General features: G+C 37.3%; 1 protein-coding gene and 1 long non-coding RNA gene across 2 annotated transcripts in view; one reads left to right on the forward strand and one right to left on the reverse strand.

Annotated features, from left to right (window-relative positions):
- Positions 1-26,599, reverse strand: part of LOC127500291 (rho guanine nucleotide exchange factor 26-like) — a 57,180-nt gene that overhangs the window by 1,643 nt on the left and 28,938 nt on the right. The window contains exons 7-13 of the mRNA XM_051871376.1: positions 23,343-23,495; positions 22,524-22,653; positions 21,395-21,469; positions 21,204-21,293; positions 14,084-14,238; positions 7,271-7,480; positions 295-362 (exon numbers count right to left, since the gene is read on the reverse strand). Of these exons, the coding sequence (XP_051727336.1) occupies positions 295-362; positions 7,271-7,480; positions 14,084-14,238; positions 21,204-21,293; positions 21,395-21,469; positions 22,524-22,653; positions 23,343-23,495 (881 nt within the window). The remainder of the gene's footprint in view (positions 1-294; positions 363-7,270; positions 7,481-14,083; positions 14,239-21,203; positions 21,294-21,394; positions 21,470-22,523; positions 22,654-23,342; positions 23,496-26,599) is intronic.
- LOC127500359 (uncharacterized) lies at positions 362-11,485 on the forward strand. The gene is made up of 2 exons (XR_007926318.1): positions 362-3,525; positions 10,763-11,485. It is a non-coding gene; the product is annotated as an uncharacterized LOC127500359 (long non-coding RNA).

A 26,599-nucleotide genomic window follows, 5' to 3' on the forward strand; every position in this document is an offset into this window, starting at 1 on the left:
AGAAATACAGACATTTATCTTTTCTTTTTTTTTTTTTTTTTTTACAAAAATACACATGACACTATGACAATCTGGTCCCTTAAATATAAGCTTAGCCTATAGAAGAGCGATATTACGCTTCTCCTCAAAAAGCAGCAGATTTGAGGCATTTTTCAGATCTATGTGTGTTCAGGAAAAACACAGTTTACTAATTTTAACAGAGATTGCTGACTTAAGCAGTAGCCAAGTAGTGCCGATGTAATACTCTCCATGCCCAGTGGGTGGTGGTGTTTCGCAGAGGCTGGTTGTACTCACTGTTTCTGTCATTCTTGTTGTCACTGTTGTTCCGTCCCAGAGCGCTGATCCATCGGGCTCTCTCATTACTGTCACCAAAAAATAAATAAATAAATAAATAAAACACAAACAAACCAAAAAAAAAAAAAAAAAACACACATACAGGTACATGATTAACTGATAACCACTGAGGCAGTTTTTTGTCTGTCAAAACTGTCAAAACCAAACAACACAGAAGATCTTCCTTTTTCACATTCCTTTATTGTTCTGGACCATTCACAGGCACACACCTCCAGGTAAAGTTACTAGGAGAAACTTGACCTTGGTGCCAAAGCATTCATTACAGTCAGTACAAGAAGCCTCTGTTCGTTCTTCTAAGCTCTTTTGTGTTTGTTCAGTTTCAGTGAGAACATGCCACCACTTTCATAGAAAGAACGAAAGAAAGAAAGGTGATGCCATTATTTTTTACTCTTTCAAGTCCTTGAATGATTTGAGCTATGACAACATGAGTCAAATTCAGCACAACTATCCCACAATAGACATTATTGTGTTAGGAGAATAGAAAGACACAAGGGGGTCATCTGTCAGAAACTACTCCTTTGTTTAATGAGATTTGCTATTAAGTTGTGAGAGGAAAATTCTGAAAATCAGGGGAAACATTTTCAGAGCTGACCTGCATTAGAGCTCCTAAAGTGAGTCAGCCAGACTGTGGGATGCTTAGCCCAACTGCAGCACACACAGACGCCAGTTCAATCTCACAAACTGAGCAGACAGCCTGAGCTGACCAGCTGCATGAGTCATGCTTGGCTCATTCTGGTCCCATTTACAGCTGAAGGGGTCACAAAGGCCTCTCGCCAGTTCCATTACCGGGAATGTTACTGAGCGAGATTGTGGTGCGATTCATTCATTGACTAATTAGTGTTTATAGAGTAATTAATGTTTAATAGAGTCATTGACAAAGAGGGGAGGAAAGAACATGGGAAATATTTAAGTATAATTTAAAGATTGCAATACAGTTATTACAATGCATTTATTCAGCAAGGATGCATTAAATTGATCAAATTGATTCAAACTTTCTATTTATCAAAGAATCCAGAAAAAAAGGTATCACTGTTTCCTCAAACATATTAAACAGCACAACTGTTTTCATCATTGATAATAATATAAAATGTTTCTTGTGCACCAAATCAGCATATTGGAATGATTTCTGGATCATGTGACACTGACGACTAGAGTAATGGCTGCTGAAAATTTAGCTTTGCCATCACATAATAAATTACAGGAATAAATTACATTTTAAAATATTATAAAATAGAAAACAATTATTTAAATTGTACAAATATTTCACAATATTACTGACCCCAACATTGTTGTGTTATTTATGCCAAGGAAACAAACATAATAGTCAATATATGCCTGGATTGTTGCAATGAGGACATGACAGTCAACCAAGCAAAGACATCCTTTACACACTCAATGTGCATGTCCAAACATTAAATGTGTAATGCAAACTATGAGGATATGTATGTTTTACTGAACCCGTCTCCCTCAGCCACTTTCCACAGGGTGCGTAGTTAGCGTGGGAAGGGCAGCTGCCTATTCATATCCCTGGAATCTGAGCACACATGATCAGAACAGGTAACAAAAACGCCTTCACGCTTCTCCGAATTACACCAGCTGAATGACTTATCTTATACCCAGACACCACGTGCACAGTGTTACAACATTTAAAAAAAAAAATGAAACCTATGCATTTAGAAAATATGGGTGAATTTTCATTACATGCCGACATCAACAAGTCTACCAAGCTATATTTTTCAAACACCAGAGAGGCCAGCAGCACCAGGAAGACCTCACATCTCCCACTGTCTGGTCTCCTGCTTGCTGTGCTGCTTTAACACGCTCCAACATGATTCCTACAGCTGAGGGCCAAAATTCCAGACCTATCACCTTTAAAGATTATTTTACATGAGATGAAAAATTAAAAAGGCATCCAAGCACCAGTAGAAGGTAGGTTTGGAGGTAAATATCAAAACTTGACCCTGAGGTGAAGTGAAAACAGAAGTAAAACATGAAGATGAATGAGGCATCTTCAAGAAACTTATATTTGGCTTTTTTTTTCATATTAAGACAAAACCAATACATTATCTTAATCATTTATACTGTCCATTTAGTGGGTAGAGAGTGCACAGCATTTCCACTTGGAGTTTTAGGGCACCTTTCAAATACAGTAGTGATGGTTAGTCCTCCTGAATACTAAAAGAGGCACTTGGTGAGCCAGCAAGCAGGAAGGCAGCGAGATGACTCAAGCTCCTGACAGTGTTTTGCCACATAGCAATAGCTGAAATAATGTGTGCTTCTCACCCCCTTAGGGCTTGTTCACACAGAACATGTTTTTTGCTGTTAAAAACACAAGATGCAGGTCAGGAGAACGAAAAAGGTCTAGAAACGCCTTTTTTAAAAGTCAAACTTATTTTAACTTGAGCGCCATGTTTTTAGAATGCCGTGTCATGCGCGAGACGCTGCAAAAGATGCGAGACGCAAGTGCAGTGGTTAAAGATGTCTGTCTAGCATGTTTACACTGAAAAAAAAATGGAAAAGTAGCGCAGTGGAATGAAAAACCGAAGTAAATCTTTGTATATTGGAATATTACTGATCACTCAGGTGTCACTTCAGGGATATGCCCTTATGTTGTTGAAGTGTGGTTATTTAATAAATTAATAATAAATAACAATAAAGCAAGATACCCTGTTGAAATATGTGAAATGTATGATTTATTTAAACTGCAAAGGTAAAACATAAGTTAAAATAATTATGACATATGTGAATGGGGAAGAGAAGATTTTTCGACGAGAAAAACCGGGTCACAGGCTGGAGGATGGACAAGCGAGGAAACGAGGAAGCATCAATATGAGTATTGAGAAGCACCCACAGAACCATCTCGACAGTCAAGTGAGCACAGCACAAAAAGACATGGCTAATGATGTCACAATAGGGGTCTGTACTCCAAAATCCTTTTCTAAGAGATGGGAAATTGGGGGCTTTCCATAATGAGGACATTTTTGGACAACCACCATGAGGAAGGATTGTGCCACTCACACCAGAGAGAAGAGCTGTGTTATTAGACACAGCTGGGTGGAGCCTGAAAGAAATGTGGGAGAACTTGTCTTGTGTTGACAAAAATTCCTCGGAAGAACTACAGTCATGCTTACTCTTCACCAAGAGCAACTGTAGATTCTACATCTTTGTTACGTAAGTGGAATGGCAACATTCTAAGCTATAATTACACTCTCAGATAACTGATAACATGTTATCTCATTTACCTGAAAAGCTCAATTGAAAATGGTTTTAATCCTTTAAAAGTATTTAATGTAGAGAAAGAAAGAGAGAGAGAGATGAGCAAACAGCAGATCTTCTTACAGTCTTAAAGTGAAACTAGTTTTAGCTACTGTACCTTTAAGATTTCTCTAAGTAAATAACCTGTTCAGTTCAATATAACTGGTTCCACTGTATCTGTATTTGCTTTAATAGCTTGAGGAATGATACTGACCTTTACTGAACACATAAAGACATCCATTTAAATGGGTGATATGAGTTATTTTCATGGAATTGCTTGATAAGATCTCAGTGCTCTATTACAAACAAACAAAAAGGCCTAGTGTCCAGAGAGGCTAGAGTCATATCTAGTGACCACAATATCATAGAGACTTGGGAGGTGAGTCCTATTGACTTGAGGAAGTGACCACCAAGCAACGGAATAGCAACACGCTAAAAAAACACTCAGAACTCCTTACCAACTAAATAGCACCCTCTTAGCAACCACTTACAATACTCTTTAAACATTGTGATGCTGAGTTTTGCATAGTCGGGTACCACATATTGTCTCCAGAAATAAGTCTGTTTATTTCTAAAGGCCAGAGGAGGTGTGGAAGATCATGTGAAACCATCTAGACTGTTTTTGCAAATAAATTTGACTAAAAATTAAAGTGGAATTTAGCTGAAATAAAATAATACAATGTTACAAAAGTGTAGAATATGTTCCCTTGAAATTCAATTCAGGTTTTCTGGCTTAGTGGCTTTAAAATGGAGGAGAAGGATTATTTTGGAGAGATGGGGAGTAAAGGAATGATACAAATGTGCAGCTGTTTCTGCGCAGCTATTCTCTGTTCATTTCTCCTCCCCTTTCCTGACCTTAGTCCTCAAAACAAGAGCAAAAACACTGCTGGAGTCTTTCTCTTTACCAAACATTTTGTATGTGCTGATGTCTATGTTTGACATGACTAGCTTTTTTAATGAGAAGTTCTTGACAAACAGAACCCTGATTCACCAACCACTTAATACAAGAGAAAGGGTGAGGTAGATCAGGAAATCCAACCAATATTGCAACATATAAGCTTATTCTTGTTTAGTACACTGGGTGAATGCCTGATAGAAGATTATTTTCTGATAAATGTTGGTACATGTGGCCCTGCAGTGTGATGACTGATGGGTTGGTAAAACACACAGAAACTCCTTTTGATAAAGCAGTTAAAATCTGTCATGTCAATCAAAGTTTATGTCAGCACATGTCTACTTCAGCATGTTATTTAACCTCAGAAAGATACAGAATCACTCACTTAAGTCATAAAATGACAAGTTCATTAATATGTAAGCATGTTGTTGTGAGCAGAAGTAAACTAAATGCACCTTGAAAGGAAGCAAAGGGAGAAAAGGAAATTATATGATAAAGTCAGGGTTCCCACATCTTTGATGAATGAATTTACACAACCATTTTGGGGTCAGTAAGATTTAAAAAAAAAAAAAAAAAAAAAAAAATTATATATATATATATTCAGCTTTTATTCAGCAAGGATGCATTAAACAGATCAAAAGGGACAGTAAAGACATTTACAATATTACAAAAGATTTCTATTTAAAATAAATGCTGTTCTTTTTCTATTAATTAAAGAATTCAGAATATTAAACAGCTGTTTTCAAGACTGATAATAGGTCTACAGACAAAAAGCTTATGAAATAAATGTAGATAATCTTTACTTATTCTGGTCAGTATATATGGTCGTGACCTAATGGTTATAGAGTCAGGCTTGTAACCTGAAGGTTGTGGGATTCTCAATACCGGCAAGAAAATGGAGGTGGGGGAGTGAATGAATAGCTCTCTTACACCCTCAATACCCACGATTGAGGTGCCCTTGAGCAAGGCACCTAACCCCCAATCACTCCCGGGGCACCACAGCAGGTGTGTATGTCCACAATTTGCAGTGTGTGTGTGTTCACAACTCAATGCTCCTAATGTGTGTGCACTAAAGCCGGGTGCACACTGTGCGATTTACAATAGTCCTTTATGATTGTTGCTTGTCAGGCTGTACGAACATGATCCTTGTGTCAGATGTCATTAATGTCAGACTGTACGACAATCAAGACACGTTAAGAGACAATAAAGACAAACATTTTTAGTTTATTCCTCTGAAAGTTGAGGTTCACACTCGTGCGTGATTGCATAAGAATGAATTAAAAACATTCGCTCTGCTCCGCTCCAGTGGACATGCACCGTAGCAAAGAAATCTCAAGCGTTAATTTTGATCATGGCTTGTCTTGAAAAATGAAGACACTTTGACGTCATAGAAGTCACACTGCAGGACTGTGCACCAAATCTTCTGACACTGCCAGAATTTCGTTGGAGGTAAAATTTGATTGCAACTGTCATAAATCGGCTGTGGGTAAACATGTCAACTAACGACCAAAGACTTCAGATTTTAGCCTAGGATCAGAAGAGTCTTTTAGGATTTCCAAAATTTGTCTCAGACGGCCAAATCATGGTCAAAATCGTACAGAGGGCGCCCGGCTTAACTTGGATGGGTTAAATGTAGTGGACAAATTTCGAGTATGGGTTACCATACTTGCCTGTCACGTCACGTCATATATGACCCTTGACTTGGGAATGGCGGAGGATAAGTGAGTAATAAAGGGAAACAATTTAAACCATAAACCTAAAATACATCTTTGCCTGGATCTATGTATAAATCTATGACTGGGTTTGAACAGTACTTGCTTTTTAGGCAAAACAATGAATGATGCAATCTGAAGGTGAATTGAATATGAACTGCATCATGTTATTCCTTTAAGTCATGGATGATGCAATCATGACGAAGCTTGCCTCACTCTGCTGAACAAATTGTCCTCTATCAGCTCTAGAAATCATACAGCAGGAGTGCAAAACTCACTATAAAACTATAAACTCAGATATACTCAAATAGTTTTATTCAAAATACTCAGAACACAGGAATACGCAGGAGAAAACACAAACTAGACTTAAAAATATACGTTAACGACAACCGACAACTATGAACTGAAACACAGGGATATAAATACAAGGAACAAACAAAGGGAACTAGATAAACACAGGTGGACAGAGTCTAATCAATGATTAACCATAGTAACAAACTAGAGAGTGAATGAGTAATGGTGCTTCTCAAACGGAAGGCTGCATCCTACCAAGGCTGTGTCCTTGCTAGTTCAGTCCTTCAGAGGCTTGTAGCCTCGAGTCCTCCTCAGCATTAAACGCTAGAATGAGACGGTCTAGTAAGTGTGCATGGCTACGTCACACATGTTTCACATTACTTTTTTTTATTTTTATTTTTTACTTATTTTTGATCAAATAAATGCAGCCTTGGTGAGCATAAGAGACTTCTTTTAAAAACATTAAAATCTTACAGACCCCAAACTTTTAAACCAACTGGCTTTGTAGCCGATTAAAAAAATATAGAAAAACGTATACAAATATTTTTTTCTTTCAAAATTATATTCAATTCCAAAAACGTTTCAACGTTTCAAGATTTTATTAATATTATTATTAAAACCTTTTCCAGACCTGGAAATCACAATTTTTCCAGATTTTTCCAGATTTTCTCTGAACGTAGGATCCCTGTAAAGTTGTTAGACAGAAATACAGCAAATAAGTGCATGGGTGATGCATATGAATTAATATGCAAATACTTACAGTAGCTCCAACCCTAAGATCATGGTCACATTGTCTCCAGAGTGGTTGCTGCGGAATCTGATCTGGAACAGGTGGCTGACCACGTTCTGTCGTGACGTCAGCATTCCTGCAGTGCCACGTACTGGAGAGAGATTCAGGTCTTCAGCCTGACACAACCCCACCCAGATCTGATCCCTCAGTGCGTAGTCTATAACTGTATAACTCTCCTCACTGTGGGAAGAAAGACAGAGAGAGTCAAAGATTAATATTGAAGGAATATTCCAGGTTAAATCACTTGGATCTAATATATTTGCGGTGGAACTCCACCAAGTCCATCACACACAAACAATTGTACTTTTCACATTTTTATTGAATACATTAAGTAATCATTCACAGTGCAGGAAGGAGAAAGTATGTTGAACTGTAGTAACTTGTAGATCATCCTTTAGATGCAAAACTTACACCAGATGTTTACTGTAGCTGCTTACATGACTTTTGACCAATTTTGGACCATCCCTTCGCTCAAATCTGTTTTAGTTTATCTATATTTCTGGGTTGTCTTGTTAGCACAGCACTCTTTAGGTTATGTCACAGCATATAAATTGGCTTCAGGTCAGGGCTCTTCTTTTGGACATGTTTATTGAATCACCCAACCACTCTTAAGCTTGAAGTCTGAACTTCTGTCCTGACATTCTCTTGTAAAATGTCTTGATAGTCTCTTGAATCACTGTTCCTTTAATGATTCTCACATGGTCTTGGGCCACCATGAGAGACATCAATATTTTTTCTCTGGCAGCAGTGGTTTCCTATGTGTTGCCCATTCCTGCACACCATTCTTCAGTGTTTTTCTGATAGTGGTCACAGGGAGAAAAGATTTGCTCTCCCTTTGTCTCGAGGAGAACAGATTTGTCAGTGTGTGCCTTTATTTAACAAGCAGATCTTCTGTGCAACCCACACTTACAATCTCATCTCCTTAATTGACTCCAATTAGCATCTGGAGAAGTTTTAACGCAGAAGTTTACTTAATTTATCCAGTCTGCCTTGCTAATAATCACTCATTGTCTTCAAGAAAACCTTTGTGTTATTATAGTTTGTGTGTTATTAGTTAAGTCAGATTGTGTCTGTGTTGTCTACATTTATAACTTAGATCAGAAGATCAGACTACATTTTATAAATAATCAATGCAGAAATCAAGACATTTTTCACAAACGTATTCTTGTGACTGTACGTCTGCCTTCAGTTGCCTGTCTAATGCTTTTCTGAGCCAGACGTCTCCTGCCATCTGGAAGTAATTGGAAGGTTTAGGCAGGTCAAATGGCCCCTCGCTGCAGAGACGTGAGGCTCTCGATCTCTGCAGAGACCCATCAACAGCAGCTAACTGTACACCAATAACATTACACACATGTGCATCAGCACCATATCTTTTACCGGGGACCACTGGCCTACCGTGACGTACAAATACACTCATGCTTCAGCAGGGCTGACTTCAGGGAAAAGCTGTGGGTTTAAAGTGCAGGTCATCAGCTTTCCATCAAACCTTGCTCCAAACATCAATCAAAACCAGAATGGAATGTGCAGTACAGCAAAGGAAAAGGGGGTAGACTGATAAAGAGGTACGCTTGAGGAGTGATAAAGAGGCAGAGGTGTAATGTAAACCTTAATGGGTGAATCTCATGAAATGTTAAGACATGCCCCCGACAAAATTTCACCCCAAAATCAAAAGCAACAAATATTTACATATTTTTGGACAGAAAATTCTTACTCTATCCTGAGTAAGCTATCTGTGTGTAAAATAATAATAACAAATGTAAAAAGTACAATTACAAGTATACAGTACATAGTAGTATTTGTTGTACTAAATTTTATGCAGATTTTAATAATAAAAAAAGCATTTTGTCTTGACAGGATGGATCAATAATTATAGTAATGAAAATGAGATGCTTTTTCTTGAATTGTAGTAATGATAAGATTTCCTGAAGGGATAGTTCACACAAAAATTAAAAATCTGACCTCATTTACTCACCCTCAAATTGTTGTGTAACACAAAAGAAGATATTTATTTATTTATTTATTTATTTATCTATCTTTTTGTCCACACAAAGGTAGTCAACATTAAATAAGAGGGTAAGTAAATGACATTCAGGAAACATATAAAATACAATATATATTTGTCTACTTTAAATTTGTAGTTTATTTGTACTTTAAATGTCCCGTCACCTTCCTCATCTAAACAATTTGCACACAGGTACACATCTGTAGAATATATGAAACAAACAATATTTCTGTCTACAGCCATGCTAAAATATTTTTCTATTATTTAAAATTATTAAAAGTCTTATCTCTGACAATGACTGCTGACTGTTTGAATTAGAATGTTCACGTGTAAGCAAGTGCTATTCATAAAAGCATTTAAATGCTAGTGGTGTGGAAAAAGTCAGCATGTCTTCAGCCAGATAATTAGCTGTGTTTGTATAGATATAATTGAATAAGTGAAGTCAGATCCTCCTGTTCAGTTCCTGAAAATCCTCTGTCCGACAAAATCACAATGCCATTTACATTCCACTGGCAGAGGATGACAGATACTACAGACAGAGTGGGACATTGCACATAATCTGAAGTCTGGAAGAAACATGATGACTCAGGTGATCATAAAAGAGTCAGCGCGACAGAGAGAGAGTGACCAACTAAAATGAGCTATTAGGAAGCTGAATCTTAAAAAGAAGAACATTCCAAACGTTGTGATGCCCTAATTCACTTATAACACTGAAAATTATTGATTTAGCAAAAAAAAAAAAAAAACATAATCAAAAAAATCGTCACCAAACCAACATCAAAACATTTCCATTGACAAAAGCCAACTGTTGTGTCACCTTACGTCACCTTGAACCTACCCCTACTGCAAAAACTAGAGCCAACAGCCAGCTAGTCTCACTCAGCCAGACATTCAGACTGACAGCAGAAGGTCTGTACTCCATTGCTGCTTTCCTTGGCCAAGGAGTCGCCCAAGAGAACATCTGACTGACATGTAGAGCAACCAAGCAACCAGTTAGTTTTGGTCAGCATTATGTTTAGGGGCATCAAATATATCGTCATATATATCGTCAATGTCCCTACAATAACAGACCTGCGAGTAAAACTCTTGGATGTATTTTAAAAAGTCTATGCTCTGAACTTCAAATACTTCATATACTTTTGTCATGTAAACATTACAGCTTTTTTCTTCCATGAGGGGGTTTGGCATCACAACGCCTTTGCTTCCAGGTGGATCGTTAAAGAATGTGACTGTAGAATTCAATCAGTTAGATTACGACTTTGAAACTCCTCAAGTGTTTCCGATTTAGTGTGCCTTATGGATCAGACGTTCAGCCAGTGGGCATGATGTCTGAGGCCGAGACCTGAAGAGCTAGGATTTCCGATTTAAAACCACAAACAAAGCAGTGCTTTTTTACCATTTTGCCAATTTTGACTTTTTTGTTACTTCTGTTTTTCTTCTCATGCACTGTTTTTGCAAAGCTGAACAGCCAATCAGAGTAATCTCTCTCACCGACCGGCTCCACTGCTGATTCAACAAGCATGTCGCCGACGGGGGTCCGACTAGGTGCCAAAGATGTGGAACAAAAACAAGACTGACAGATGCTCAACTACAGCTTGACATTTGGCCAAAGGCAGCTCTTACAGCCAAAGACTATAGAATAACACAAGATGTGTCACTCGTATTGTTTTGAATGGGAGAAAGTGCAACGCGCAATATGGTGGAATAAGTCCCGCCTTCTAAATAAGAGCCAATCGACAATTGGTAAAGTCATTGTGTCACTGCAGCAGCCATTAGAAGCTCTGGTTGCTATAGAAACAGTCAGACGTGCGCTTCCTATAGAGAAGCGCACTTAGGACTGCACATGCGCATTAGCTTGATCCAGCCTGAAAAGTAGTTTTTTGTCATGATTCGAGCATTTAGAAACAAAATTTATGAGACAGTTGTTGTCAGATTTCATTGGTGATTTCAAATATGAAATTTAATCAAAAGCTTGGCAAACATCTTTGAAGAATTTGATGTTTCCCCATTCAAAGAGATAGGAGCTGCACTTGCATGCCCAATTCAGTAATTCAGTAATTCAGTGAAACTGTGCATTATTTTATTTCACATTTGATTATTCAATGACTGTAGTATTTCTTACTTGAATGCTACTGTTAAATATCCCTACTGTACTTGAAAAATTTAAAGCACTGTTTTTGTCATTTGTATCTTTGATTTACTCAATTTGTTATTGTGAAATAAGATTTCGATCATATCGCCCAAACCTAAGAGAGGGCATGCATGTCAACACACTCATCAGTGTGTTCTGATGTGTACACACAAATGTATAACAATCCTACTGCCTGAAAATTTCCATTTTGCCCCGACCCTGGCCATCTGTCAGAGACATCGACCACATCTTCCTTCTCTCAGTTCTAGCAACAAGGGGCACCTGGACTGGCACTAATCAAATTTTTAACCAGCTTTCCCATCAGCAAACTGAGTGCTGGACAATTACACTACCGTCTGCTCCTGACATATCATATTATAATTGAATATTACAGCATCCAGCAGGGATTTCTATCACTTGAGCAATCTGATGTTCCTACTGCTTTAATGACATCCTCTCCAGCAGAGATATGTTCCAGCTCCAGGACACAAAACATTCACACACTTTTGAGTAAACAACATACACACAGGCCTCTGTGTTGGTATGAAGAGAAATGCTGTATTTGGGTAGTTACATATTTGAGAGATGGATTATGACGTAGCTGTATAATACTGAACCTTTTATGTTAAACTTCTTGTACACTCACATTTTGATAACCATCCCTGTGTACTCATACAACAACTGAATCATTTGACATTTAACACAGTGTACTGAACATGGTGTCCTTTTCTATTGTCTATAACACTAATAAACATTATTATTATGCAAAAAGGATATGCAAAATGAAGCAAACATTTCAGCGCATATGTGTGTTGATGCGTATGTGAGAAATAGAGATTTGTAAAGGAAGCAAGGAGATAACAGAAAAATAACCAGCTGCATTTAAACATTAGTTACATAACCAGAGAAAATGAGTGAAAACAGTGGAGCAGAGAGAGAGAGGAAATGAAAAGAGGGATAGAGTGGAAAGTGTGTGATGGCATGCACGGGTTTGTTTTGCTTCAGTTTTGAGCGAGTAGTGTGACTCAGGCTCCCCCCACATATTGTACAGACCATGTGTCGGAATAAACATCACACAGTGGTTGAAAAAAAAAAAGCTTTTCTTTTTCCTCATTTTTCAGTTGAATCCCAGACACAAAGCTTGGGGGCAGTATCTGCTGGAGTAGAAATAAAAACCATCTAATTATCCTGGAGGTTGTCCCCTTGTCATAGTGTGCAGAATGTTCCCAAAAATTGACCAGAAAAACAAAAAGGAGAAAAAAAAAAAAAATGGAGCTTTGCTAACTACATGACTCACTGACAAACTGACTGCCACTGTGCTGACATTGTACAAACAGACCAATAAGACATGTTACACACAAACACAGATAACTCTAAAATAAATACAAACCAATGTTTACTCTATATATTGCTACAAAACAAATGTATATATTTTTAAATAAACATGCGAGTATCAAAGGTCAAATGTTCTAAATGTGCAATTTCAAACTAAACAATTTTAGAAGAAAAACTGACCACAAAACAGATTGTCCTAACCACGCTCAAAATCATTCAAGCAATGAGTCATCTCGTACATGTTAATATGAGTTATTTTCCTACTGGACACCACCATTAACAGTGTTGCTTGATGAAGATAATGTTTGTTATTTATTTTCTTTTTTTAGTTGCTTTGTGCCAAGTAGCACAAAACACAATGTTTGTCCAGGACAATCACCAAAAAGTTTGAAAATGAGTCACAGTGGTGGCATAAATGTATTTAAACAGGAATCAGACGCAAGGGAAACAGTATATCATATTTTGGAATGCTCACAAAAAAAAACAAGACAAACTGATCATCATAACAGCAAAATCTGGAGCAATGTGAGTAGTGTGTGTCATCTGCAGTCGTTTGCATCAGAGCAAAGTTTGACCTACAAGGGTTTAGCCAGAAAACCTTGCAGTGCCAGGTGAAAGTGATAGGACAGCAATATTTTATTTTATAATAAGATTCTAATGGCTCGTTTCCACCGAGTGGTTCAGTTCAGTTCAGTACTGTACAGTACGATTCGGGACAGCAAACCCTGATCTGGCTTGCGTTTCCAGTGCCAACAGTACCCTTACTTGATAGGCGTGGTGTATGCCGGAAAGTACCATTAGGGTACCATTCACATCTTCTGACAATGGAAACGGCAAAAACTGTGTACCGTACGGAACTGTACCGTACCGCTCGGTGGAAACGAGCCATAATATTGATATTAAGCACTGGCCAACGGTAAAATCCCACTCCACATTGTTTTATATTACACATGAAAGATGAACGTATGTACCATCTGGAGGGTAATGCGGATGATTTGACATTGACAATTTCTGTTACCTGTTTATTTTAACACAAAATACTGCCCTCTCGATTACTTTATTTCCTTACAACAATTGGGTACAGTTTTTGAGTTCTGCCATTCCCTTTTGGAATAATTGATAAAGCTAACTTTGCCCTATCTCTGCAATAGGATCCACCCGTACATACAGTACAAGCTGTACCTTCATATCCGCCCACTTTAGCCCAATAATTTCCTGTTTTCTATAGTATCCTCCAGGGCACAATAACAGCAGGGAAGAACAGAGGCACATTTGGACACTGTTTGAGAGATATAATTTGTGGTCTCCAGCTCACCTTTTCTTTCGTGTGACAATGAGAACATCATTGAAGAGGAAGAAATAGACCTGCTGGCGAGATGTCCTCTTGGAAAAGATCCCATTTTCCTCTACGAAGGCCGTTAGCTCACCACGTTTTACCATCCAGCGGGAGGATGACACCAGTGGGAATGGCTGCAGAGAGAATGTGGGAAAGGAGAAAATGTGAGCCAGACAGAACCGTTAATATTTTTTATGCAACACAGATGACATGAAGAAATCTAACAAGGCCTCATCTTTATCCAAATGAGTGTGAATAAAATAGTTAGATAGGGATGTAGCATTTTGACTGCTAAACAAAATAATAAATCAGCCAGCTTTAAAAAAAAAAAACTGTCTCAAGACCCAGTTCCATTGCTTCAGTCAAGAATAGTGTACAAAATCCATACTTTGTTGCTTTTCCAATGTAACCAATCAAAATAAAAAATAAATAAATAAATAAAAAAATTAAAAAATCACATAATTGTTTTCATTATCAATCATTGCTGCCAAAGTACCCATGTACTCGAAAAGACACTGGGTTTCATTCACTAATAATAATATGAAAAAATGAAAAACATATGCGTATGCACACAAATTTGTTCTTTTAACCTCATTCTAATGCTAATGAATTTCAAGCATTCTAAATGAGTGACCATGTGCCCATGTATTTTCATATAAGGGATTTTTGCAGAGCCTTTTGTCACTCTCATCAAACATACAACACTATCACATATGACTAGGGCTGGGCGATATGGCTGAAAACTGTATCACGATATCAGTGTTTCATATCGGTCGATATCAATAATTATTGATATTTTTTATGACCCATTTAAAATAAGGACCAGGAGAAAAATATATTACATTTAAACATTTTTATTTTAAACTTAACCTTCCTCTGATCATAATCCCCTCAGTTATTAAGACAGAAATGTCAACAACCATGGAAAACTCAAATAATTAAAATGTTGCGCGGTGTTGCAGCTACAGATGTTGTTGGTTGAATACGGCTGTGCTCCAAAGGGTGAGTGCAGCTAAGGTGGTACATCAAGTTCTTGGTATTACCAGTCTTGGCGGGGACGACGGTCTTGCATAATTTGCAGACGACATTGGTCTGACTACTGTAACGAGTAGAAATATAGTGTGGCCCCTTTAAGAACTGCGCACTCGTGTTAAACTGTTGATGATCTGCATGGTATGTGTGATCAGAGCACCGCATGTATGTGGGTTATTTTCAGTCTTTTTCTGTTGCTCCTTTGTTTGTTTTATTTATCAAGTAATGCTGTGGACGGCACAACATTTGTGACAGACAGTCACCAAAGTTCCATGGGGAATAAAGCGCCGGTTATGTGATACAATCGCCTCTGTGAAGTCTGTCTAATAGTGAGCTATCCCTGTTTGCTCCGTAACCACCGCATTACACTACGGTCAGACTTATAATATCCAAAAAACTGCCATACTGGCGAGCTGACTTTTCCTCTTTTATTTACGGAGCACTCATTTTCTGCTTATCAGTCGCCGGTTACTGAAGAGGAATCCAGCAGACCAGCACGAGACAACGATATGGCGCAACTAAACTGATACTGTTACATGATTGGCTGTTAGCGTGTCACTCCCTACGTTGCTAGGTTACCAGAGAGCGAGTGCCTTTGTTAATGCAACCAAACTTGCTTCGCAACCTCTGTTTTCTTTCGACGAAGAATAAAAAATATCGAATGTTTTATCGAACACATTTTGTATTGATATCGATCACGTGTCTATCGCGATACATATCGTTATCGTTTTATCGCCCAGCCCTACATATGACGCCTGTGAGAAGAAAGATCCTCAAGTTATATCAAGTCTGCTGTCCTCAAAGCAAGTTCGAACACAGTAAACACCTTTTAAAGTTGGCATGAAATGGTAGTTGCATTCATGTGTTCTATTGGGACATACACCGTGTGCAGAATTATTAGGCAAATTGATTTTCTGGTCATATTTTTTCCAAGCACATTTTACCAGTACCAAACCACATTAATCTTATTACTATTAATTTTGTATTTAATCATTTATTAGATATAACTGTTCATGAAGGCTGAAAATGAAAAATGCCTTATTTTCAGATGTACATAATTATTAGGCAGGTTTTCTTTTACAGGCAAAATGATCCAAAAAAGAGATTTAACTCAGACTGAAAAGTCAAAAAATACTAAATGGTCATGGAAAGGATGCAATACTAATGCAATACTAGAAATCGCAAAGTTAAGGCATGACCAATGGACAGCAAAACGCTCATTGGGTCAGCAGGGTCAGACAAAAACAGGTGGAGAAGAAAAGACACATGTTAACTGCAAAAGAAGAATTAAGTGTGAAACCATCAGGAACCATTTAGTCTCTAGCGCCAACATTTTCCAGAACTGCAACCTACCTGTAGTCTCTAGAAGTGCAAGGTGTCAGGATTTTAGAGACTTAGGTTAGGTAAAGAATCCTAAAAAATTACCCCCACTTAATAAGATTCACAAGCTGAAGTGTTGTAAAATACATGAATACTGTTTATTTATAGGCTTTATAGACAGACAGGAGTTCATTTTTATTCTATATCTGCAAGACAGACTTTTCAGGATAGGAGATGGATAAAAAATGAAATCCCACACCAATTCCAGCCTTCATGAACAATTATATATCACTTATAAATGTTTAAATACAAAATGAATAATAGTTATTAAGATTGATGTGGTTTGGAACTGGTAAAATGTGCTTGGAAAAAAAACAAATGATCAGAAAATCAACTTGCCTACACTGTAAAAAATTACCCTGATTTTAACGGTAAAAGACTGTAAAAATGCTATGGTGAAAAACAGTTAATTGGTTTACAGAAAGTTTCCATACTATATACGGTGAATAACTCTAATAGATCTAATGGTACATTTAATGTAATTTTTACGGTAAAATACCGTTAAATTGACAGTTTTTGGCAGTGAAAAATAACAAGTCATATAATTTACAGTGAAAAAACGTAAATTGACATTCCCACAGTTCCCTGCGTGACACTTCACATTTGATGTATTTTCATTGAAATAACTCTGTTTCTTCCTAGTTTTTTTCTAATCAGTTATGTACATTAGGGGTTTATGTTACATCTAATGTTGTTAAATTAATGTTTATTACATTTTTAAAATGTCGTGTGTTACCATGATGGTGTTTGTCCTTCTCAACTTGTGGAAAAGCTGCTTGTGATGAACTTTGATTCATCATGTGACTTTCATCACCACTGTGTTTGGTGATTGTCAGTGTATTTCAAAGGTACAAAACAGATATTAGTACTTCATTAGGTTGGTAAATTAACATTATATCAGTAAATTTAACAGATTTTTTTTTTTTTTTACGTTGATACCATATTTTTACGATAAAGTTCTGGCAACCACAGCTGCCATTTTTTTACTGTAAATTTTACAGGGATATTTTTTTCAGTGTAATAATTCTGCACACAGTGTATATTAACACGAGTAAAAAATACAATCACAAAACGTGAGACAAAGTTACATTGTGAGGTTGCAAAGAACTTTTGGAAACAAAAGAAGATATTTTGAGGAATGTCAAACAGTTGATGGGACCACATTGACTTCCATCGTATTTTTTCCATACTATGGAAGTCAATGGGGTCCAACAACTGTTTGGTTACCCATATTCTTCAAAATATCTTCTTTTGTGTTCGGCGGAAGAAAGAAATTCATACAAGAACAACTTGAATATGAGTAAATGATTGACATTTTTTTTTTATTTTTGGGTGAACTATCCCTTTAACCTCAGAATGATCTCAAAGTAAAACGAGGTGCTAAAGTCTGATTTTGTGGTGGCTGTGCTTTAAAATTAAATTATTATAATCTTAATTTAAGTGATGAAGTATTTTGAAAGTCTGACAGTAATCAGTTTTAAGTACTACTGTAAGGTTAACCCTGCCTGGTTTAAATGTTTGAAAAATGATTCAAAGTTGAAAACAGTCCTTAGAAATATATAAATGTAATCAAAAAGTAATCAATTGTAATAAGTTACATTACTTTAATAAAGTAATTGAAATAGTTACACTACTTTTTACATTTTAAATAGGGTAACTTGTTATCTGTAACCTAACCTTCCCAACAATGTTTTTAAGCATGAACAGACTGGTGTGAGATCTACTGACCTTCTAACAGCTGGAAACAGCAAAGTCTTGTGATTATGCTCAACCCTTTAGACATCTGCTTGTACCAAATGTGCCAACAGTACTTTCCCACACTGCTAAAGCAGCAGATTGTGAAAATGGTTTCATCAGTGAGTGTGTCCAAAGCATCACTGTGTACGTGCATAGCTAGAAAGCATGTGTGTATGAGGTAAACATGTATGAACAGTTTTCTGTAAGGAGTGAAAAGAATAAAAAAACAGCAGCAAAAGCAAATACCCACATGTCTGCTTGCTTCTTGTGGTACAAGGCACTACATAAAAGTGAAGGCAAGTAAATGATAAATCCCATGATTAACAGGGTGACAGTCTAAAATCTTGCTAATTTCTGTGAGAGAAAAAAAAAATCACTCCACAGGCCTTAACCAGTTGGATTAAGCTCTCCAAGTAAATGTGTAACTCTACTTACACAATCTGAGAAGGCACTCAGCTGTGACATGGACATTACTGTAAACACATTAAAGTGGTTTGTTGTAAAGAACAAACACATGCTTAATAGGATTAAAGAGTTAGTTAACCCAAAAATGAAATTTCTGTTCCAAAGGTCTTGTTCCAAACCCGCAAGACCTTCGTTCATCTTCGGAACACAAATTAAGATATTTTTGATGAAATCCAAGAGGTTTTTTTATCCGCCATAGAAAGCAATGTAATTACTGTCATTCAAGGTTCAGAAAAGTAGTAAAGACATTGTTAAAATAGTCAACGTGACTACAGTGGTTCAACCTTAATGTTATGAAGCGACGAGAATACTGCTCACGTGAACAGCGTCGGCCAATACTGAGTTGGCGTTCTGACGGTCTTATAGGTTTGGAACGACATGAGGGTGAGTAATTAATGACAGAAATTTCATTTTTGGGTGAACTAACCTTTTAAGGACATGTCTCCTCTCCACTTAAGACAGCCTGCATGTGCAAAAATGTACACATAATGCTTGCGTAGTGGGCTGCATCTCTCTGCAGCTGTGATTTAGATAATGTACCTCATCAGCTGATATTACAGACAAAATGTCAAATACTAGCAAATATCTCTCTAGGACTGGAAATCAAAAATTAGTTCTGTAATTTTTCATTTTCAAACCAACTTTTTAACTAAAGCTGAATTGATTTTCATGCCACTTGGTTTTGTTAATGGAGTCTAAATGCAATCTTCTGAAATCACATTACCATAATACAAAACTCTAAAAGTGTATACAGCACTGTTGTACACAACCGAAATGTTTCAGCTTGTAGTCTGAACTGAATTTGATGTGAGAAAGTCTGTGGAAGTGACATCTGTCTTTAACATTTAAAAATTTGCAGTCATGATGTTTACATATTGGACACTTCGTAGTTGTTGCATACATGCATTTTGGAAGCTTTCATTGTGAATAGACTGGCTTGGTTAGCAAAATCTATTAAATTGAAACCATACCATTACTTTAGGCAATCAGAAACAAAGCTTTCATCTTTCATATACGCTCACTTCAGACAAGCCCCAAAGCAGAGGCAGTGTAGCAGTTTGAGCAGCACTTCGTCAAGTTTTGCCACTACACTGTTATGTCCAGCAATGCTGCATTTAAATCACTCTAATATGCTGATTTGGCGCTTACGAAACATTTCTGATTATTTTCATTGTTGAAAACAGTTGTGCTGCATATCTTTACTGTCACTTTTGATCAGTTTAGTGCATCCATGCTCAATAAAAAGTATTACTTAAAAAAAAAAAAAAAAAAGCTTAAAGTTCAAACTTTTAAATGGCAATGTACATACATAGTACCTTTTTTTGTGCTCGCTGGATGCATAAGTGTAATCACTTGATTCATCTCACTGACAGAACAATTCACTCTCTAAATCAGCAGGAGCAGTCCTTGATTCACTAAACTGCAAAACATTACTTTTGTTGTGTCTAACTTGAAATAAATCAAGAACTGTTACTGTTACTTGTCCTTAAGACTCATAATATAATTACTCCCTGGTTGTTCATATGACAAGATAGTTATAGGTGTGTGTAACTGGATTAGCAATTGGAATGGAATTACACATTAAAACGTTGACTCAACTAAAGTAGGAGTTTGGTGTGGATCATGTATTTGATCGTAGAGACAGGGAGTGTTTGAAACTTTCTTGAAAACAGTCATTTTTATTGCATCTCTATTTAGTGAAGTAATTACACAACTCACCTTAAAAATTACACATTAAGAACAGTTTTTTTTTAATAGTTAACTTTTTAATGGTACTTACATTAATAAATTATTAGTATATATTTAGGACTATTGGTCTAAACATATATTTCCATGGCCAATATATATCGGCCAATATCTGGCATTTTTTTAATTATCGCATTGGCCTGTAAGTTTTTTTCTGTTGAGCTCTCATTTTTAACTACTTCTTTATTTATTAAATATTATATTACAGAATTACAGAATCAAGAAGTTTCTATCTAAAGTATAAATCTGTTTATTTTACAGATTTATTTTTTAAATCAAGTTCAAATAATTTTTTGCATATTGATATATTTTCCAATTAATTCTAATTTATTTCTAATTTGGTAAATATGTAAAAATAAATTTTACAGTAGAAACTGTTAAGCATGTGTCATATTTTGGCCTGGTTTTAGATTAAGCCCTGTCAGTGCAAGTTACTTTCAGTTAAGACAGCTCAAACATGCATTTTAATCTCGGACTAGGCTTAAGCCCTTTTCTGTGAAACCAGGCAATTGTTTTAAATTAAATAGTGTGATATCACATATATTGGCTTTATATCAGCCACCCTGCTTAATAAGATATTGGCCAGCAAAAAAATAAATCCATTTTTGTCAATTACTAGTTAGGATCAGAAGTTGCTTCCTTAAAAGTATAAAAAGAATCAAGGAAGCGGAATTGTTAAATAGAATAATTAAAAACCAGAATCATTAAATTCCTTTCATAGGTTGTTTTATTCTCTTACCTTAATTTTAAACTCCAACTGGGAATTGATGGTGTACATCATTTCCGTTCTCTCCATTGTACGAGCACCCTCATTACATTTCCTCACAAGCTGCATATACACACATACAGAAAAAAGATGGTGATTATTAACTAAGGCTCTCTCAGACAACATTAGAAAAATCAACGGTGGTAATTCAATGCATTTCTCACCTTGCTGACAGCATGCAGAGCTTTTTTACATGCCTCGTAAAAGGCCGAATCATTGGGCGTCTTCTGGCATATGGTCTACAAGACAAAACCTTTTTGAATCAAAATGATCTTTGAACTGTTGGTGCTTTTATACACTATTTAATATGCTGTAAATATAAAACAGACTTGCAACAGAACTTGCTTCCTGTTTATATAATAGTTTTTGGTTTATTGTTCCTGAAGCATTTCGAACACTTTATCTTTAAAGGAGCGCTCTCAAACTTTCTCCCACGCTTGTCTGATATTTCCCAGCTAGAGTTTTATTCGTTTCTGAGCTGTGGGAAGAAAAAGAGAGAGAAGGAAGGAAAGAAAATCAAACCCAACTTTCTCATACTCAGAGCCAGCCAGCCCAGCTCTACTGTCCTAAACTCACCGCTAAGCTCAGGGGACCCACAAACAAAGCGACAGAGGGATGGAAAGATGAGAGGGTGAGAAAATGAGTAAAGGTCTACAGGAAGGAGGGAAGGATGGCGATAAATGAAAACATGAGCTTTGAGGATAGGGACCATGGAGATGTTTCTAGGTCATCTTTAGTGCAGCTGACTCCCTCACTTTACATACACAATCCCCTGAAGACGGAAAAGACGACAGAGAGGAAACAGCACCAACCCTTTTAAACCATCTTTTAAATTGAATAAAACAGACTCAAAACCAACTCAAACCATTTACCCTGTGCTAAAATACTGCAGAAAAGTCTCAAGCAAACAAAAATAAATCTTAACAGAATTATTACAGTTGAACGGAAAGGCCCTGAAAGCTAAAACTATAATAAAACAAAAAAGAACTGGAAGAGAGTGGAAACATGATAATAAAGTATGAAGAGAAGAGAAAGAAAAACAAGTAGCAAGAGACTTTCATTAGTTTAATATGACGTGTTATGTAACAGGGAAAGTCCTCCAGGTCAAAGCAAAGACATAACATTAGTGGCATCTCAGACACAGAGATGCTGCTAATGTTATCAAAGCATAAGATGCATGTCAGAATATTCAGAATGCAGTTACAAAAGAGCTGGATGTTTATGTCAGTGTTGGAGATATTAGCAGAGGTCAGGCTGGGTCTGAAGGGGAAGACCAGGGATAATGTCACTCACATCCATCAACAGGGGCAGTCGTGTGACTCTCTGCATGGGAAGGATGAGGAAGGAGATCATGGGAAGGTTCCGGCAGTCCGGGTGGGCCTCGATCCGTGTCAGTACCTCCTTAAAGGAAGAGCTTTTATTTCTGAAGGGATGAACAGACTGTTAAACTAGTGATGGGCCGCAGAGTGTCATGTGATTGCAATTGGAACTTTTTTCATAATTGTGACTCTTGAGACAATGATGCAATTACAATTACAAGAAATAATGTGTATTTCTCATGTTTGTGACATATCTTGACTATCTACAACTTTTGTCACAATGTTGCAATTGCGACTTTATCAAAGTTGCACCTATATCTCACGTTACGATATATCTTACAATTGCAATGCGACTATATCTCACATTTTGAATTTATCTGCCAATTGTGACTTTGTTTTTCTTAATTGCGACCATATCTCAACATGACTTTGTCACAACTGCAAATTTGTTTCTCTAAATCACAACTGTATCTTTTATATGACAATTGCATACATTGCAGCTGTGATATATGCAGCAATGTAATTTCTCATACTTCTGTCTTTATATCTCACAATGTGATATTGCAACTGTCATTTTATTTCATTTCTCGCAATGTGACTTGTTTTTAGTTTAATTCCTCTTATCTCACAGTTACTCTTTTTATTTTTACTCTGAGGCAAAAAAAGGCTTTGTATAAATTTGATAAATTCTCTGACCAGAAAAAGCTTCAGATCCGCTAGGCAAAAGGGTAAAAATGAGAGGTGACTTTTAGTCAAAGCAGTGACAGAGTTTGTGTATGTGTGCTGTACTCACAGGAGTCTTTGCAGGGTTCTCTGCTGGTACACTTCATTCGAGCAGTATGTCACATAGGGGTCAAAGTTTGACTGGGCGTGCCTTGTAACGATGTCACTTATGTCATCAATTACGATGTTCTGCTGGTGCCGATCTTCAAGTTCCTTGAAAAACCTGGAGGGAAAAGGGAAAGAATACAATTGCATTAGAATGCTAACATGCGTGACGTGCTTTACATAACATCAACACGAGACAAAGCAAATGTGGGGAGCAATGTTTTAGTCATTACGCATGCACAAACATGCACAAATAAACATATGCAACACAAAGCCAGGAAACTGTTCTAACACCTCCTTCCCCAGCCTATGATCACATCAGAGCACAGGACATCCCAAAGCCACTCAAATGACCAATCAGGGATGTCAGCATGAAAATCATACACACATGCTCTTCCTGACCGGACACACACTTCATGACCCATCATAGGGAATTCACAATTTTTCAGTAATCCAGAGGATGCAACTCAGAGCCATCTGTGCTGGAACCCAGTGTGACCTCTAGTTCACAATCTCACAATAGACCACAGAAAGACACAACCTAAATGCTAAATCTGGAAGTGATGTCAGTCAGGTTGTTAGCACAGGGGCCGTGACCCCGGGACCTTTCTACAGGTGTTTGGAGCCCTATCAGCTTTACAGAGGGACAAGAGTTAACCGACGAAGTCCAAAGAAACATGACTAAAAATAAATGTGTACAAAGGGCAGGGGTGTAACGGTACACATATCTGTACCAGAAATTTTCAGTATGGGTCTTTCGGTTTGGCATGCATGTGTGACTTACCAAACCGTGACTTCAAAACAGAGGTATGTACCGAACCATCACTTTTGTGTACCGTTACACCCCTAACAAATGGTAAATCTATTTCTGGTCTTGGAGGTTAAAACAGTTACTGAAAGCAAAGTTCAGCTGCTGTGTCAGGGAAAATCCATCAGAGGAATCTTGAAATTACTTTAGACTTGTACAAAAGTCTCTCTATCCACAGAAGAGGAATCTGAACTTTTATGTGAGCAATTTGCCACACAAGCCAACCCACACGCACACAATCGGATACATATGCAGCGGGCTATTTCAGGAATGCTCTGCACTTCTGCTCTGGTGCAGAATCAAGGCAACTGTACATGTTCATGTACATCTGTTTGTCTGTCATTTACAGAAGGCCCAGTGTCATGTTAATCATACTCAGGAATCATGATGGACCAGAAGGAAAGTCCCATTTTGTGCAATATATACAGCCAAATTGAAGTACATCGTCAATGACATCAATATCACATCAACTAGCCTAATTCCTGCATAGAGTCACCGGCAATGAGAGGTACATAAAGACCTAAGTACTCTGAACTAACTACTCTGGATGTCCCTGTCTTCGGCTCTCCAATGTTTGTTCATAAATGAGTATTTGTGTCTGTTTATTTGAAAAGCTATGGGCTCTAGTGAACTGATGATATTTCTCTCGCTTGTAAAAGAGAAAAACAATAACAACACAGTTCAATATTTTTGTCTGTGGTTTGCTGGGCCTAATTTATACTTAATCAACATCATACCTCTGACCGTGAGACACTTCTCGCTTTTTACTGTAGGAATTAAACACCAGATTTACTGGAGTGAGTGTTTACAAATCAGTTCTTCAGAAGCACAGCTTGGGCTAAATAAGTCTCATCATGAAACATCCCGCCAAACCAGTCCTTTAGAAGAAAACAATGATTCAGTGACTAGAAAATATGCTGCTGTGTGGTCAATGGGGAGGTGATTTCATTTTACAACCTGCAGGGCAGATAAATGGACATCCAGACAAATTACATAAGCCTAAAACATGTAGTGGGCAAAACTCACTAACTCAATGTTGTATGTGTCATTGTGCAGTTCTCAGAAAACTGTGTAATTGCCTGCATTCCTTTACAGTCACATCCCTATAAAATTAATGTTGTTTTTTAATGGTTAATCAAAAACAATTGTAAAGATGAAACTCTCCAGAGCACATGATACTAACTGGAAAGCTGTTATTTCAATCCCTGCAAGGAGCGAGGCATTAGCAATCAACATGTTGTTGTTAAGTCCCCAGGACATTCAGTATATTTTATGTTACTATGTTGGTGACATATATATTTATTACGGAGCCCCACACATGACATGCAAGAAAAAAAATTTAATCGTGCGCACGATTTACTAATTCGTTCCCTCGATTTGCTAAAACATGTGCACGATTTAGTAAATCGAGGGAACGAATTAGTAAATCCTACTATACTAAAAAGCCTGCTATTTTTTTCCTGCATGTCATGTGTGGGGCTCTGTAATTTATTTTTGAGATGTGCTGGTGATTGTTATAGTTTCTGCTTGTGTTGCATGCTCCCATGTGCTTTTCCTTGCTGTAACTCCCTGTACTATCTATTCAACAGGTTCATTTGTGCTACCTGATGTCAAATCCTGCTCGTCAGTTGTGATTGGCATAACAGGAATGGTGAAGTACAAAAGGCCACAAGTTTCATCAGTCAGACATAGAGGATATTTCCTTTATGTGCAGCCGTCCTTACTCTAGGTCCTAGTAAACATGAGGGGGGTGGGGTGTAGGGGTGTGTGTGGGCATGGTTGTTGTGAGAAAAAGAAAAGAAAAAAAAAAAACTGTTGAAGTGTTACAGTTAATTGAATTGTTATACACAACTGCTTGTGGGCAGCACAGCTCAGGCGAGCCAAGTTTGAGACCCGGATCGAGGTCCTTTTCCAATCCTATTCCCCTTTCTCTCCTCCCCACTGCTTCCTTTATCATCTATACTGTCCTATCTATTAATTTTATGCGTTTCGCTGTCTTGTGCACGTGTCGTGTCCTCACAGCTTTCAAAGTATACTCAACCATAGATAAGCGTGAATGGATGAGTTCGACACGTGCAGTACAATTGCTTTTTTTATGGTCTGCCAGCCGTTAGAGGGCAGCACTGAGTCATGTCATTTAAAGAACATTTGCTCGGAAGTATAGAAAAAGAAAAGTAGCAGATCGCCATTGTATGCAAAGTTTAGCACAATAACCAAAAAGAAAACTTTGAAGAGGCAGCTTTGTTTACTATTCTTGGAACAGCATGCTATTTTGTATTGCTCTTTCCACACTCTTCTTTGACTACTGTACAGTATCACAACTGTGTGTACTGCCAAGTACTGGACTATTCTTTATCAACATTCACCTTGCGCATATACAGTTGTACACAGACCGTCGCGAAACGTGGATGTCT

Source organism: Ctenopharyngodon idella, chromosome 18 (assembly GCF_019924925.1).
Source record: "Ctenopharyngodon idella isolate HZGC_01 chromosome 18, HZGC01, whole genome shotgun sequence".
Lineage (NCBI taxonomy): Eukaryota > Metazoa > Chordata > Actinopteri > Cypriniformes > Xenocyprididae > Ctenopharyngodon > Ctenopharyngodon idella.